At 43.9% G+C, this 15,414-nt stretch overlaps 1 protein-coding gene across 1 annotated transcript in view; it reads right to left on the reverse strand.

Annotated features, from left to right (window-relative positions):
* Window positions 1–15,414, reverse strand: part of radx (RPA1 related single stranded DNA binding protein) — a 61,880-nt gene that overhangs the window by 8,816 nt on the left and 37,650 nt on the right. The window contains exons 12-15 of the mRNA XM_067997293.1: window positions 14,746–14,814; window positions 14,555–14,632; window positions 4,938–5,035; window positions 1,673–1,963 (exon numbers count right to left, since the gene is read on the reverse strand). Of these exons, the coding sequence (XP_067853394.1) occupies window positions 1,673–1,963; window positions 4,938–5,035; window positions 14,555–14,632; window positions 14,746–14,814 (536 nt within the window). The remainder of the gene's footprint in view (window positions 1–1,672; window positions 1,964–4,937; window positions 5,036–14,554; window positions 14,633–14,745; window positions 14,815–15,414) is intronic.

The raw sequence follows: 15,414 nt of genomic DNA on the forward strand, positions 1-15,414 counted from the left end.
GCTCTTGCCAGATGTGGGGCTTGACATTTTTGCTGGCTGAAGGCAGAATGGATGCTCATCCAGATTTTGCTCCTCTGAAATTTCCTGCTAACTTCAGCTACATTTTGTCACAATTTCTATGACATGAAACAAAATTAATTCTTGGTATAAATAAACCCAGCCTCTGAGCATAAGAAATAGGAGCACGAGCATAAGAAATAGGCCCCTTGAGCCTGCTCCACCATTTAGTTAGATCATGCCTGATCTTCGGTCTCAACTCCACTTTCCTGCCCGATCCCCATACCCCTTGATTCCCCTAGAGTCCAAAAATCTATCTATTTCAGCCTTGAACCTATTCAATGGCTCAGCATCCACAGCCCTCTGGGGTAGAGAATTCCAAAGATTCACAACCCTGAGTGAAGAAATTCCTTCTCATTTCAGTCTTAAATGGCCGACCCCTTATCCTGAGACTATGCCCTTTAGTTCTAGACTCTCCAAGCAAGGGGAAACAACCTCTCAGCATCTAAGCTGAGATCCTCCTATTGGCAGTCCAAATATTTGGGCTGCTTGAGGTGAGTCCTCCCACTGAGGCGAAACATAGAAATGGTGGTACCTGCACTACCAACATTATTAACGAATCAAGAATCAAGTATCATTAACCATGTTTGCACGTTTGTTACTGAGTAACTGTCTGTTAAATCACTTTGAGTTTTCATTACTTTAATTGAGGTGCAATACTCCTTTAAATTGACCAACATCCTTGTCCTTGCTTTCAAACCTCTGCCTTGTCCCACCTGACCGTAGCAATCTCCAGCCTTACATCCCTGGAAGCACCCTCTGCTCCTCGGATACTGGGTTATTCCTGATGCCCTGCGCCATCACTGTTGGCTGATCTTTCAGCCACTATGTCCCTTCTTTCTGGACCTCCCTGTCTAGTTCCCTCTGGCGTGCTACCAACCTGCTTCCAAAAACCTCTCCAAAACTCTTCTCTTCGGTTGTCCATCACCCTCCCAAACATTGTCCAGTTTCCCTCCCATTTGGGTGTCCACTAATTTCCTTCTCAATGGTTTTTTTTTAACACCTTTCTGTACGTGACGAATATGATACAAACCTAAGTTGCCGAACCCCACTTTACCTCCTGCGATAATAAAGCTGCATTTGCCAAAAATGTATTTGTCAATTTCCACTCAATTTCATAAATGTAATGTCAACAAAACAACCAGCATAGTCATCTCCCCTTCATTGAGGAGACTTAGATTGTGAACAAAACCATCAGCAACCAGATTATTGCAACATTTAAATAAAAAATAATTAAATAGGTTTTTAAGAAAAATGTGTAAAAGAAAGACTTGCATTATCTGTTTTTTAGGTGTTGGTTGAGGGATAAATATTGGCCAGGACACTAGGGGGAATTCCCCTGATCTCCTTTGAAATGGTGCCATGGGATATTGTACGTCCATCTGAGAAGGAAGACGGGTTGAATGGTCCACCCAAAGACAGCACCTCCGACAGTGCAGCACTCCCTCAGTACTGCACTGGAGTGTCAGCCTGGATTGTGGGCTGGAACTTGAACCCACAATCTTCTGACTCAAAGGCAAGAGTGCTACCAACTGAGCCAAGCCTGAGACCTGTATGTTATGCAGTCCAGGCAGATCTTTACAACCCATTCTTTTTACTTTGTACCTGTACGTACCAACTATCGTCACACTGTAGTAGCCATGGTTACATGCAGAGCCAAAGCTCTGAAGGTCCTTCTTGGAGGTGGCTGTACACGGCCTGTACACTGAGGCTTGCAGGTTATACTGCCGCATCAGGAAGTCTCTATGCTTATAGTCAAATTTCCGTGGAATGCTCTCGGGAAGGAGCTGGCCAAAGTGTAAGTGCTCTGACAGATGTTCTCTGATCTCTGGCCATGTAGTGCTTTTCCACGTATATCTGGAGGTGCCATTAGCAGCTGGCTCTGCTTTACACCTTCCATGTTCGTCTGGAACGGTAAATAAATAAATCAAAAACAAACCTTTCACTTACGCGACATTCATTTTGAACCACAACTTAATCACCTCAAAATGTTCCTACATATATATGGGAAATATGATTAATCTTCCTCTTTAATTTCACTACCAGGATACATCAAGATGCAACACAATGCAGACCACAGTCCCAATAATGTGCCACCAAAAACATTCAGTGATACTGCAGGTACACTGTGTCATGTGAAGATATTAAGTTTTGTCTCTCTGGCTGTACTTATTGACCTTTCATCTGTGCCGTGCAGCCCATGTGCTCGCAAGACAGAGTAAAACAAAGCAAAACATAACAAAAGAATTCTGAAGAATAAGTGACTGAGTGAGAGGTGAAGGTTGAAATTTAAGCTGTGAGTTTCCCAGTTATCACTAAGCTGAGCAGCCTTATTCTTGTGATGAAAGATGCTCAACCCAGATCACGCTTCATAACTTTGTACCAAGTTAGATTTTATCCTATATAAAGAAAGGCGTACATTTTTATTGCGCCTTCACGACGTCCCAAAGAGCTTTACAGCCAATTAAGTACTTTGAAGTGTAGTTACTGTTGTAATGTAGGAAACATGGCAGCCAATTTGCGCACAGCAAGGTCCCACAAACAGCAATGAGGTAAATGATCAGACAATCCTTTTTTTAGTGATGTAGATTGAGGGATAAATATTGGTCAGAATACTAGTGGACGCAAAGCATCTCATGGCACTATGAGCAGGGGAGTTCTCCCTGGTATCCTGGCCAATATTTATCCCTCAACCAACACCTTAAACAAATTATCTGGTCACTATCACATTGCTGTTTGTGGGATCTTGTGTGCAAATTGGCTGCCAGGTTTCTGCATTACAACACTGACTACACTTCATAAGGTACGTCATTGGCTGTAAAGTGCTTTGGGACGTCCTGGGATCGTGAAGGGCGCGATAGAAATGCAAGTTCTTTCTTTTTTACCGAGATACAGGAGGGTGGAACGAAACCCCAGCAAGTGTGTCCACGCCCCCAGGAAGGAAGAAAATGTGCGAGAAGAGCAAAAGAAATGGCAGAGAAACCAAAAGTATTAAAACATTAAATCAAACTTAATTTTCCCAGGGTTTGTACTTAATGGGTTAATCGAGTATTAGAAAAACGTTTGATACGAAGAGTCTTTGGGAAAGTCAAACACCGTGTAAAATTACAGAATCAACTTTTTACTATGTGCAAAGTGCTGCAATAAAACTGCTGGAAACACAAGAGTCACCCTGTGCACAAGTCGCTGCAATCTTCCATGTTAACCCCAAAATGCCCAGTTTAATTTACAGTGAAAATTCAGCGGAAGAGTAGCTGCAACCAGTAAATTACTGGAGGCAACGCTGGTAAATTAAATTGAAACAGAAAATGCTGGCAACCGTCAGCAGGTCAGGGCAACACCTGCAGAGAGAGAAACAGAGCTAATGTTTCAGATCGTCGACCGTTTGTCAGAACTGGAAGATGTTGGAGACGAACGGCTTTTAAGCAAATACAGAGCCGGGGAAAAGGGTGACAGGGAAAGAAAAAAAGGGAAGGTCGGTGATAGGGTGGAGGGCAGGAGTGATTAAATGAGAAAAGTGACAAAGGTGCAAGGCAAAAGGGTGTGATAATGAGACGAGTATAGAAACGAAAGATGGGTCCAGAGGAGGTGTAAATGGTTACAGCAGAATAGCAGAGGGGGAGGGAAGCGTGGAAAATCTGGCAAAGAAGAAGGTGGCTCTCGTGACCAGGGAATGTGGAGGAAGAAAGGCGGGTAGACCCCAGGGGTACAGACACCCCCCCCTAGCCATGTACTGATAGGGGATCCACACCCCAAGCCCCAGCTCGCACCTCCTCCATTCCCCAGTGGCTGGCAAATGAATAGCCACTTGACCATAATCTGTCTGAGCCTGGGTAGGATCAGCAATAAAAGTGCCTTCCCCTAGTTATGGCCTGGATTCTTAGAACTCTGCACCACCTCAAGGTCAGTTTCTGTGGCAGGCCCAGAGCATGTGGATTAAGTCTGGTCAGTTCCTACTGCATGTTACTAAGAGGGCACAGTTAATGTCTTAACGAAAAAGGAATTTTTAGGTTAAAAAAATTTTTAGCGAGACGCCCTTGAACTAGAAACTTATATATCTGATCAGGGGGAGGTAACACAAATGAGATCAAAGCAGCAGAGCAAGGGCTGGAGCAGAGATATGGAATAAATAGCAACAGAATAGGGAAGAGAAATGAGGAAGTGAGCTACCAGAAGACAGCCACCATCACTCGCGAGTCAGCGGCCTAAGCAGAGATCCCGGCCACTCTCTCCATCTACCAGAACTTTTCCCACACGTTGGACATTCTTTAGTTAGTGTTTCAAGTCCACAGAGCAGCTATCTTCCCTTCCCCCAGACTGTAGGGAAACAACATTATCAACACATTCTACTGTTTCCTGCTAAAACCATTGAAAAAGTAACAGACTCTGCTGCAATAGCAGCAAAGGTCCATTTTATTTATAGAGTGCAAGAGCTTTGCCCTCAGCAGAAAAGAAAACCAACTGCCCAACTTAGACAGCTCCAGCCACTGTATTCTTCAGTTTTCATTTTGTTTAGCAAAGTGAGACCTTCTGCCTGGCGAGACAGCTGCAGTTAATGGGGAGGGAGGGTAACTCTGATCTCGGAGTTATCACAGTGTGAAGCGGCCAATATCAGATCAGCCTCCCGTTACACATCACTCCCGATTTTTGATTGAAGTCAACGGAAACGAAAATCGGGGGAGATGTATGACGGACGGGTGACCAGATGCTGCCTGTTTTACACTGACGCCCAAAGCCAAAATTACCCCCATGAGTAAAAGGCACAAACTACAAATCCAATCCAATCCAAGTATCCTGAATGTCAATGAAGCTGCATGGCTTCTTTAAAGAAAAGAATGTTTTCGTTTTGTTTGGAGTGGTTCAAGACGATAATTCTATACCTTCATCAGCTGGCACAAGCTTTTCTGCACCACGGGGGAATCCTTTGCCGCTCACTGTGACATCAACATCCTGCTCAGACACCTGTGAAGTTGCTGGTCTGTCAAACAGAACATCATTCAAAATTAAAGCACTGCAGGAAAATTGAGTCACAAAGATACAAATCATTATCACCCTACCTTTCGGCGTCAGCCTTGACTCAATGGTAGCACATATGACTTTGAATCCGAAGTCCATGGGTTCAAGCTCCACTTCAGAGACCTGGACATGCAATCCAGGCTGACACCGAGGGGGTGCTGCACTGTCAGTGCGGCCATTTTTCAGATGAGATATTAAACCAAGACCTTGTCTGCCCTTACAGATGGATGTAACAGATTCCATGGCACTATTGGAAGAAGAGCAGGGGAGTTTGCTCTGGTATCCTGGCCCATATTTATCCCTCAACCAACACCACTTATTACCTTGCTGTGCACAAACTGGCAGTCACATTTGCCTACATTACAACTGTGACTGCATTTTTAAAAAATTACTTTATTGTCTGTGAAGCACTTTGAGATGTCCTGAAATCGTGAAAGATGCTATATAAATGTAAGTCCATTCTTTATTTAAAATCTGTATTCATCAGACAACCTGAATGCAGCAGGTTGCCTCAATTGGCAGCACTCTCGCCTCTGAGTCAGATCATGGGTTCAATTCCCACTTCAGCACATAATCTAGGCTGGTTTCTCAGTGCAATGCCGAGGGAGTGGAGCATTGGAGGGGCTGTCCTTTGGATGAGATCAGGCGGAGGCCCCGTCCACTTGTTCAAGTGGACACTGAAGATTTCAGAGCACAATTTAAAGAACAAGGAGTTGTCCTGGCCAACTTTCCTCTTTCAACTAACAGATTAACTGGCTTTTCATTTCATTGTTGTTTTTCGGATCTTGCTTTGTGCAAAATGGCTGCCACATTTGGCCACATAACTGTCGCTGCACCTTAAAAGTAATCTGTCGTATGTGAAACGTTTTGGGCAATTTTGGAGGGACATGATAAGATTGCTATATAAATAGAAGTCCTTTTTTTTGATAACCATATTTTTGTTGCAGTTCTTGTATTGTCCCTTTCCGGTTAGGACATCACTTGGTTCCCCACGCTAAGGTTCTAGCAGTTCAGGGTGGTGGTAAACTAGTTACCTACTGTTTTACATTGAAGAAATTGTATCAGAACATATGGAGGCAGAATGAAAATGCAAATTCTGTGTTGGGGTGGATGATTGAGAGATGACTAAACACCAGCCCGTGACCTCATCGGTGAAGTTTTACAACCAAACATTAATTTGTCATTTAAACATAATGAGAGCATTTTAATCAGATTTCCATCAAGCATTATAAAGCACATTCTTTTACCAGACCATTTATTCCATTTGCTAATAGTGAGCTGGCAACTGTACCTGTATATGGATCGTTCTTTCAAAGAGCCAGCCGAATGGCCTCGCTCTGTGCTGTATGATTCTAATACAACAAAGCTGAGATTTTTAAAAAAATACAGTATTTGAGTAATGGTTTTGAAACAGTGACCAATGAAAGAAAATATCTGAAAAGCCCACTTCCCCGCCCTTTCCCCGTAACCCTGCAATTTTTTTCCTTTCAAGTACTTATCCAGTTCCCTTTTGAAAGCCACGATTGAATCTGCCTCCACCACCCCTGACAGTGCATGCCAGATCCTAACCACTGAGTAAAAAAGATTTTCCTCATGTCACCTTTGATTCTTTTGACAATCACCTTAAATCTACGTCCTCTGGTTCTTGACCCTTCCGCCAATGGGAACAGTTTCTCTCTACCTACTCTGTCTAGATCCTTCATGATTTTGAATACTTCTATCAAATCTCTGCTCAACCTTCTCTGTTCCAGGAAGAACAACCCCAGCTTCTCCAGTCTATCTATGTAACTAAAGTCCTTCATCATGGAATCGTTCTAGTAAATCTCTTCTGCAACCTTTCTAAGGCCTTCACATCTTTCCTAAAGTGCGGTGCCCAGAACTGGACGCAATACTCCAGTTGTGGCCGAACTTGTGTTTTATAAAGGTTCATCATGACTTCCTTGCTTTTGTACTCCACGCTTCTATTTATAAACATAGGAACAGGAGTAGGCCATTCAGCCCCTCATGCCTGCTCCGCCATTTGATAAGATCATGGCTGATCTGTGATCTAACTCCATATACCTGCCTTTGGCCCATATCCCTTAATACCTTTGGTTGCCAAAAAGCTATCTATCTCAGATTTAAATTTAGCAATTGAGCTAGTATCAATTGCCGTTTGCGGAAGACAGTTCCAAACTTCTACAACCCTTTGTGTGTAGAAATGTTTTCTAATCTCGCTCCTGAAAGGTCTGGCTCTAATTTTTAGACTGTGCCCCCTACTCCTAAAATCCCCAACCAGCGGAAATAGTTTCTCTCTATCCACCTTATCTGTTCCCCTTAATATCTTATAAACTTCGATCAGATCACCCCCTAACCTTCGAAACTCCAGAGAATACAACCCCAATTTGTGTAATCTCTCCTCGTAACTTAACCCTTGAAGTCCGGGTATCATTCTAGTAAACCTACGCTGCACCCCCTCCAAGGCCAATATGTCCTTCCGAAGGTGCGGTGCCCAGAACTGCTCACAGTACTCCAGGTGTGGTCTAACCAGGGTTTTGTACAGCTGCAGCATAACTTCTGCCCCCTTGTACTCTAGTCCTCTAGATATAAAGGCCAACATTCCATTTGCCTTCTTGATTATTTTCTGCACCTGTTCATGACACTTCAATGATCTATGTACCTGAACCCCAAAGTCCCTTTGGACATCCACAAGCCAGGATGTTCTCTTCAGTGTTTAAAGTTTTCAGTGTTGTTTCAGGATGAGTAATTTGTATCCATTATTGGTGAATTTAACATAAGTACATAAGAAATAGGAGCAGGAGTAGGCCAATCGGCCCCTCGAGCCTGCTCCGCCATTCAATAAGATCATGGCTGATCTGATCCTAACCTCAAATTTAAATTCATGTCCAATTTCCTGCCCGCTCCCCGTAACCCCTAATTCCCTTTACTTCTAGGAAACTGTCTATTTCTGTTTTAAATTTATTTAATGATGTAGCTGATTTAGAGCATGTAGGTTTTACTAATGAGTGTTTCTGGCACAGAGAGTAGTGTGATGAGAGCACATATTGGGAATTTGCACAGCCGGCTTAACTGTAATGGTGGAATTGAAGTTAATGGACAGAATATCGTTTAGGGTGTGCCAATATCCTTGCTCCAAACTCCCAATTGTCCACGCCCTGCTATGGGAGTTCTAAAGAGCCAGCGGGGAGGGATGAGGAAAGATATTTTTTATACGCAGCGAGTTGTTACGATCTGGAATGCACCGCCTGAAAGGGTGGTGGAAGCAGATTCAATAGTAATGTTCAAAATTGGACATATACTTGAAGGGGAAAAATTTGCAGGGCTATGGGGAAGAGCAAGGGAATGGGACTAATTGGATTGCTCTTTCAAAGAGCTGGCATAGGCACAATGGGCCGAAAGGCCAGCTTCTGTGCTGTAAGATTCTGTGCCGATATGTCGGCGATTATTCTCAACTGATCCACTTCGCACTTGTTTCAGAAATCCAAGTCAGCCGGAGCAAAGGGGCCATCCTGATTTGCGGTGGGACTTCACGCAATGAAACGATCCCAGTTTTTGTAGCCATCGGAACATGTTGATCTCCCCAGAGCCCAGAACGTTGCCGCAGCTGCCTGAACAAGAAATAAATGGCTGCTGGAAAAAAAAAATTCCACGTAAGGCACTGGCAACAAAAATGAGACTCAAGTGCCTTTGGAGGAGAGTCAGTTCCTCCAGAAATCGTGACTCACCAATGCTGGAGTTTCAGATATATAAGGAGTGGTTCTCTTTTACAATGCACTGGGAAAGTATTGATAGTAAAACACTGCAAAGCTCACCAGATAAAAATAAAGCAAATACGTAATCCATGCATACAGTACACATTACAAGTCTTGTGGGCAAGAAATCAAGTTGCTTGGTAAAGAAGGGCAGGGAATTATTAGCCAAAGGCTTTAATGTTCTGTTTACCAATTCTTTTTTAATAGTTCTCGAGGTGTAAGTGACACCGACAAGTGCAGTATTTATTGCTCACGTCTGGTTGTCCTGAGGGTATTAGGAGTCAATCACATAAAATAAAAGCAAAATACTGCGGGAGCTGGAAATCTGAAATAAGAACAGAAAATGCTGGAACCACTCAACAGGTCAGGCAGCATCTGTGGAGAGAGAAACAGAGTTAACGTTTCAGGTCGATGACCTGATGAAAGGTCCCCAACTTGAAACGTTAACTCTGTTTTTCTTTCTCCACAGATGCTGCCTGACTTGCTGAGTGCTTCCAGCATTTTCTGTTTTTATTTCAATCACATAGTTGGATTTGGACTTGATCTCTGGGCTGCTGGTCAGGTACCAAAGCCACGAGACTACCGTACTCGTACTAGTGATCATTTCATGAGGATTATGGCCATTTGCTTCTCTTCAGCATCAATCTACCTTTCAAGAACATTAGAAGAAGCTGGGACAATAACAACAACAATTTGTATTTATATAGTTCCTTTAATGTAGTAAAACGCCCCAAGGTGCTTCACAGGAGCGATTAGCAAACAAAATTTGACACCGAGCCACATAAAAAGACATTAGGTGACCAAAAGCTTGGTCAAAGAGGTCGGTTTTAAAGGAGCATCTTAAAGAAGAAAGAGGTAAAGAGACTTAGGGAGGGAATTGCAGAGTTTAGGACCTTGGCAGCTGAAGGCACGGCAGCCAATGGTGGAGTGATGAAAATCGGCGATACGCAAGACGCCAGAATTGGAGGAGCGCAGAGATCTCGGAGGGGGTTACAGAGATAGGGAGGGGCGAGGCCTTGGAGGGATTTGAGAGCAAGGATGAGAATTTTAAAATCGAGGTGTTGTCGGACTGGGCCATTCATTCCACTGAATCTCATCCTGAGTGTCTCACCTGTTGTAACCAAGCACGTAAAAATGCGAGAATCTTTTACTATATCTGATCAACAGGATTGCAACAGAACCTTTTTTCCACTTGCTTTTGATTTTATAATATCTCATTTATGATTAACAAGACGACCTAACCGACACTTGAGTGCTGGCTGCTTGAAATGGAGAAATGCAAAGCGTTAGCAAATATCATCTAATTTTCTATTGTGGAAGGTATGAGCTGGTACCACCAGGTTCCTGAAGCAAGGGTCTCATGCAGCCAATGTCAAGTCTAATGTTAAACTGGGAGGACTCGGTAAGAGCGGTTGCCAGGAAGGCCTGCCTTCAGTGGATCTTCTGCTGAGACAGTCCCGGCAGCTTTAAATTCGGCTTGAAAGTGGCTGGTCAATGCTCATGCTACAGGAAACCGATGGCACAAACACTTGTACAGCATCTCTCACATCCTCAGGACGTCCCAAAGTACTTCGCAGCCACTGATATACTTTACAAGTGTAGTCACTCTCATACTGTAGGCAAATGTGGCAGCCAACTTGCACACAGCAAGGTCCGACAAACAGCAATGAGATAAATGACCTGATAATCTGTTTTTTTTTTAAAGTCATGTTGGTTGAGGGCTGAATGTCGGCCAGGACACTGGGAGAACTCCCCTGCTCTTCTTCTACGTCCATCCGAGAGGGCAGACGGGGCCTCAATTTAACGACTCATCCGAAGGATGGCACCTCAACGGTGCAGCACTACACTCGAAGGTTCGTCTACATTACGTGCTTAAGTCTTTGGAGTGGGGCTTAAACCCATGGCCTTCTGACTTAAAGGTGAGTGTGCTACCCACTGAGCCAAAGCACCTTAAAGATAACTTTATCCAGAAGTACACAACTATGACTTTGTATTCAACCACAGTCACAACCCCATTTACTGTACATGTAACATGAAAATGGTGAGAAGGAAAGAAACTATACTTGGAGACCAGCTATAGGACAGTACAGACAAGTCGAGACTGGTTGGATAATCAGACCGTGCGTAAGTTAAAGGGTCATAAACTGTTCGAACTTGTTTGATATGTTGATGGAGAAAACAGCCAGTTAAAACTACCATGAAACAAACACTGCTAAATTTCTCCCTGCCTTCAAAAGACAATTGAAGAGGAACTCCAACCAAGATTAGAATCGGCATTGTTCAATGCTGAAGGGTTGTGCTCCACAAATGGTCTTCTCAGGATCGGTTCAGATGAAAGTGGCCCTTGAGCCCCTTTGATCTCATCCTTCCAGAGAACCAGTGCTACTGTCTTCCGATGACAGCGTCTCACTGTTTCCTTATGAGTCCCGTGTCCTGCCTCAGCCACACTTCCCGACAGCCCTGTCCAGCTGTTATCACCTGAAGTCTTTCTAAGATTTGTCTGAACCTCTGGCCTTTTGTTATGCTGCCCTGGCTTATCTGAAAGTAATGCGTCAGCTTTTACTTTTTCTAGATCTCCTCCACATTGGGGAATGTAGAGCAGCGCATCACAACTCTTAGAAACATCTCCTATACATTCAATTACTTTGAGTTCAGTCATTGATCTGTAGGCAAACGCGGCAGCCATTGTGCAAATAGCATGATCCCAATGAGACCAGTTAATTTATTTTTGGTGATGTTGCTTGAAGAAGAATGTTGGCTCTTCTTCAAATAGTACTGTGGGATTTTTAACATCCCCCTGAACTAATGGAACAGGCAGCTGAGGGCCTCAGTTGAACGTCTCCTGTGAACGAAGCCACCTCCAATAACACCGTACTCCCTCAGTACTATGCTGGGTGTCAGCCTGGATTATATGCTCAATTAATCAGCAGAGTATTGTCTCTGATGGGAGTCTGGTCCAGATGCCTGACAGTTTGTGGCAAGAGAATTCTTCCAATTTTAGTCTTGTCAATTTTGCCTTCACTTTCTCTGGCCCAGCAAACAGGTCAAGTTAATCAACTTTATATCTTTTTACATTTATGCCTTTTAGATCCAGTTCCTGTGCCTTTTGCGCTCATCAATGCAAACGGATACCCAGTATTAGGATAACAATCGGTCCCGTATAGGTGCGGTGGTGTAGTGGTTACGTTACTGGACTAGTAAGCCAGTAGGCCTGGACTAATAATTCAGAGAACATAAGTTCAAATCCCACCATGGCAATGTAAAAATTTGAATTTGGTTTAATACTTCTGGAAATAAAAAAGCTGGTATCAGTAAAAGTGACGATGAAGCTGTCAGATTGTCGTAAAAGCCCAACTGGTTTGCTAATCCCCTTTAGGGAAGGAAGCCTGCTGTCCTTACCCATATGTGACTCCAGTCCCACACCAATGTGGTTGACTCTTAACTGCCCTCTGATTCAAACTATTCATCAGGCAATAAATACTGTCCTTGCCAGCAACGCCCACATCTTGAGAATTAATTTTTAGAAAATGTACGAGCAGGGTCAATTTTGCACCTCCTTTCACATGGTGAGAGCAAATGCATGACTGTTCAGGGCACTGCATTGGTCACAGTAAAGACTGAGGTGCTGGTTTACCAACCAGGGCAAGGTGGACATCAACTGACTTGCTAGCTTTCTGACTTTAGGTGGCAGTTCTGCGTTACACCTTGCCAGCAATTGTGTGGAATTACATAGAATTTACAGCAAAGAAACAGGCCATTCGGCCCAACGGGATTATGCCAGTGTTTACGCTCCACATGAGCCTTCTCCCTTCCTATTTCATCTCACCCTATCAGCATATCCTTTTATTCCTTTCTCCCTTATGTACTTATCTAGCTTCCCCTTAAATGCAAATATGCTATTTGCCTCAGTTACTCCTTGTGGTCACAAGTTTCACATTCTAACCACTCTCTCGGTAAAGAGGTTTCTCCTGAATTACTTATTGGATTTATTAGTGACTATCTTATATTTATGTCCCCTAGTTTGGAACTCCACACACAAATGGAAACATCTTCTCTACATCTACCCTATCAAACCCGTTCCTTATTGTAAAGACCTCGATCAGGTCACCTCTCAGCCTTCTCTTTTCTAGAGACAAAAGCCCCAGCCTGTTCAATCTTTCCTGATAGGTATAAGGTCTCAGTTCTGGTTTCAGTGCAGTGCTGAGGGAGTGTTGCACTGTCGGAGGTGCTTTCTTCCAGATGAGACGTTAAACTGAGGTCCCGTCTGTCCTTTCAGGTGGATGTAAAAGATCCCATGGCACAATTTGAAGAACAGCAGGGGCGTTCTCCCCGGTGTCCTGGCCAATATTTCTCTCTCAACCAACATCACTAAAACAGATTATCTGGTCATTTATCTCATTACTGATTGTGGGACCTTGCTGTGCAGAATATGGCTGCTGCGTTTCCCTACATTACAACAGTGACTACACTTCAAACGTACTTCATTGGTTGTGAAGTGCTTTGGGACGTCCTGAGGTTGAGAATGTAAAGGCGAGTTCTTTCTTTCTTTACTCAGGATGTCAGCAGTTTACAGCCTGATGGGGAAGATTGGGCATTTGCTGCCAGATCAAGAATACAGACACGTCAAATTCTTTTACGTGGCCTCTCGCTGGATTGTATACGACTGGACGAGCAACCTCGGGATTGTGAATTCAAATCTCATCATGGTAAGGTGTGAAATTCAACGCAATAAATCTGATAATGTGCGGGCTGGCACTGGAAAAATTAGGATTGTCATAAAAACCCAGCTAGATCATTAATATCCTTCAGGGAAGGGAACTTGCCACCTCTTTCTTTGTCTGGCCGACAAGTGACTTTACACGTGCTCCATGTGGCTGACTCCAAAACAGCCCAGCAAGCCACCCAGTTGTACAAAAGATCGCTACATAAAAGAAAGCTCACCGCCACCTTCTCAGGGAAACTAGGGGTAGGCAGTAAATGCCGGCCTTGCCAATGTTGCCCACATCCTGAGTGTGAAACATATAAGATTGTGAAGGGGCTTGATCGGGTGGATGCGGTAAGGATGTTCCCGAGGATGGGTGAAACTAGAACTAGGGGGCATAATCTTAGAATAAGGGGCTGCTCTTTCAAAACTGAGATGATGAGAAACTTCTTCACTCAGAGGGTAGTAGGTCTGTGGAATTTGCTGCCCCAGGAAGCTGTGGAAGCTACATCATTAAATAAATTTAAAACAGAAATCGACAGTTTCCTAGAAGTAAAGGGAATTAGGGGTTACGGGGAGCGGGCAGGAAATTGGACATGAAGCTGAGTTCGGATCGGTCAAGGCACTGTGGGTGGCGGAGCGGGCCCAGGGGCTGAGTGGCCGGGTCCTGCTCCTGCTTCTTGTGTTCTTTAGATTTGTGGTTGGGATCAGATCAGCCATGATCTTATTGAATGGCGGAGCAGGCTCGAGGGGCCGATTGGCCTACTCCTGCTCCTATTTCTTATGTTCTTAAATACTGAATCTGCTTTGGCCAACGACAGGTCAGCCATGGTCTAATTGAATGGCGGAACAGGCTCGAGGGGCTGAAGGGCCTCCTCCTGTTCCCATCTTCTTATGAAAGAAAGGGCTTGCGCAGAGAGAAAGTAACATCATTACAATCTCTCGGCACTTCACGTGCAACGAGTGCCTTTGAAGTGCAGGCACCATTAAGTTGGCTTCTGATTATGATGTTAGCAGTCCCACAAACCTCTTCAGTGACGGGGCCCTCTGTCTGTTCTTATTCTTATTCTTCAGTAATCCCTTCGATGGATCCAGTAACTTCTCCCTTGATTCAACGGATGACAAAAAAGGACATTTGTGTGAAGGCCCCCAAAAGTAGTCATGTGCATTAAACTGGAGGGAATTCAAGCCATCATTGGCGATAATGTATAAACATACCTGAGCGGTTTGCGCGCTGCACATTTGCTATAGTAAGTCTTTTGTAAATCCCTCAAAGGATATCTATGTCTGAAAAACATAGAAGTGATAGGCATTTGATTCCACAGTCGTTATTGCTGCCAGTTTCATAATACTGGTACAGGAAGTAGCAGATATCCTCTGAACTTTGTTTCTTAGACTAAAAATCACAACCTTTTACTGACAATCTGCAACTTAATCAGATTTTGTTTATTTTTCTCTTTACTTCAGCATCTTAAAGTATTTGGTACAGTCAATTACAATCAGTTTGGAATCACATGAAAAACATAACCAAAACATGGCCCATAAGACTAACATGATAATACAGCCGTGACTCAGTGGGTAGCACTCTTGCCTCTGAGTTAGAAGGTCGTGGGTTCAAGACCCACTCCAGAGACTTCGGCACATAATATAAGCAGATATTCCCAGTCCAGTACTGAGGGAGTGCTGCACTGTCGGAGGCCCCGTCTGCCCTCTCAGGTGGACCTAATAGATCCCATGGCACTATTCTAAGACGAGCAGGGAGTTTTCCCCGGTGTCCTGGTCATTATTTATCCCTCAACCCACATCGCTAAAATACATTATTTGGTCATTATCACATTGCTGTTTATGGGACCTTGCTGTGCGCAAATTAGCTGCCGCATTTCCTAC

The sequence above is a fragment of the Heptranchias perlo genome, chromosome 15 (assembly GCF_035084215.1).
Source record: "Heptranchias perlo isolate sHepPer1 chromosome 15, sHepPer1.hap1, whole genome shotgun sequence".
Classification (NCBI taxonomy): Eukaryota; Metazoa; Chordata; class Chondrichthyes; order Hexanchiformes; family Hexanchidae; genus Heptranchias; species Heptranchias perlo.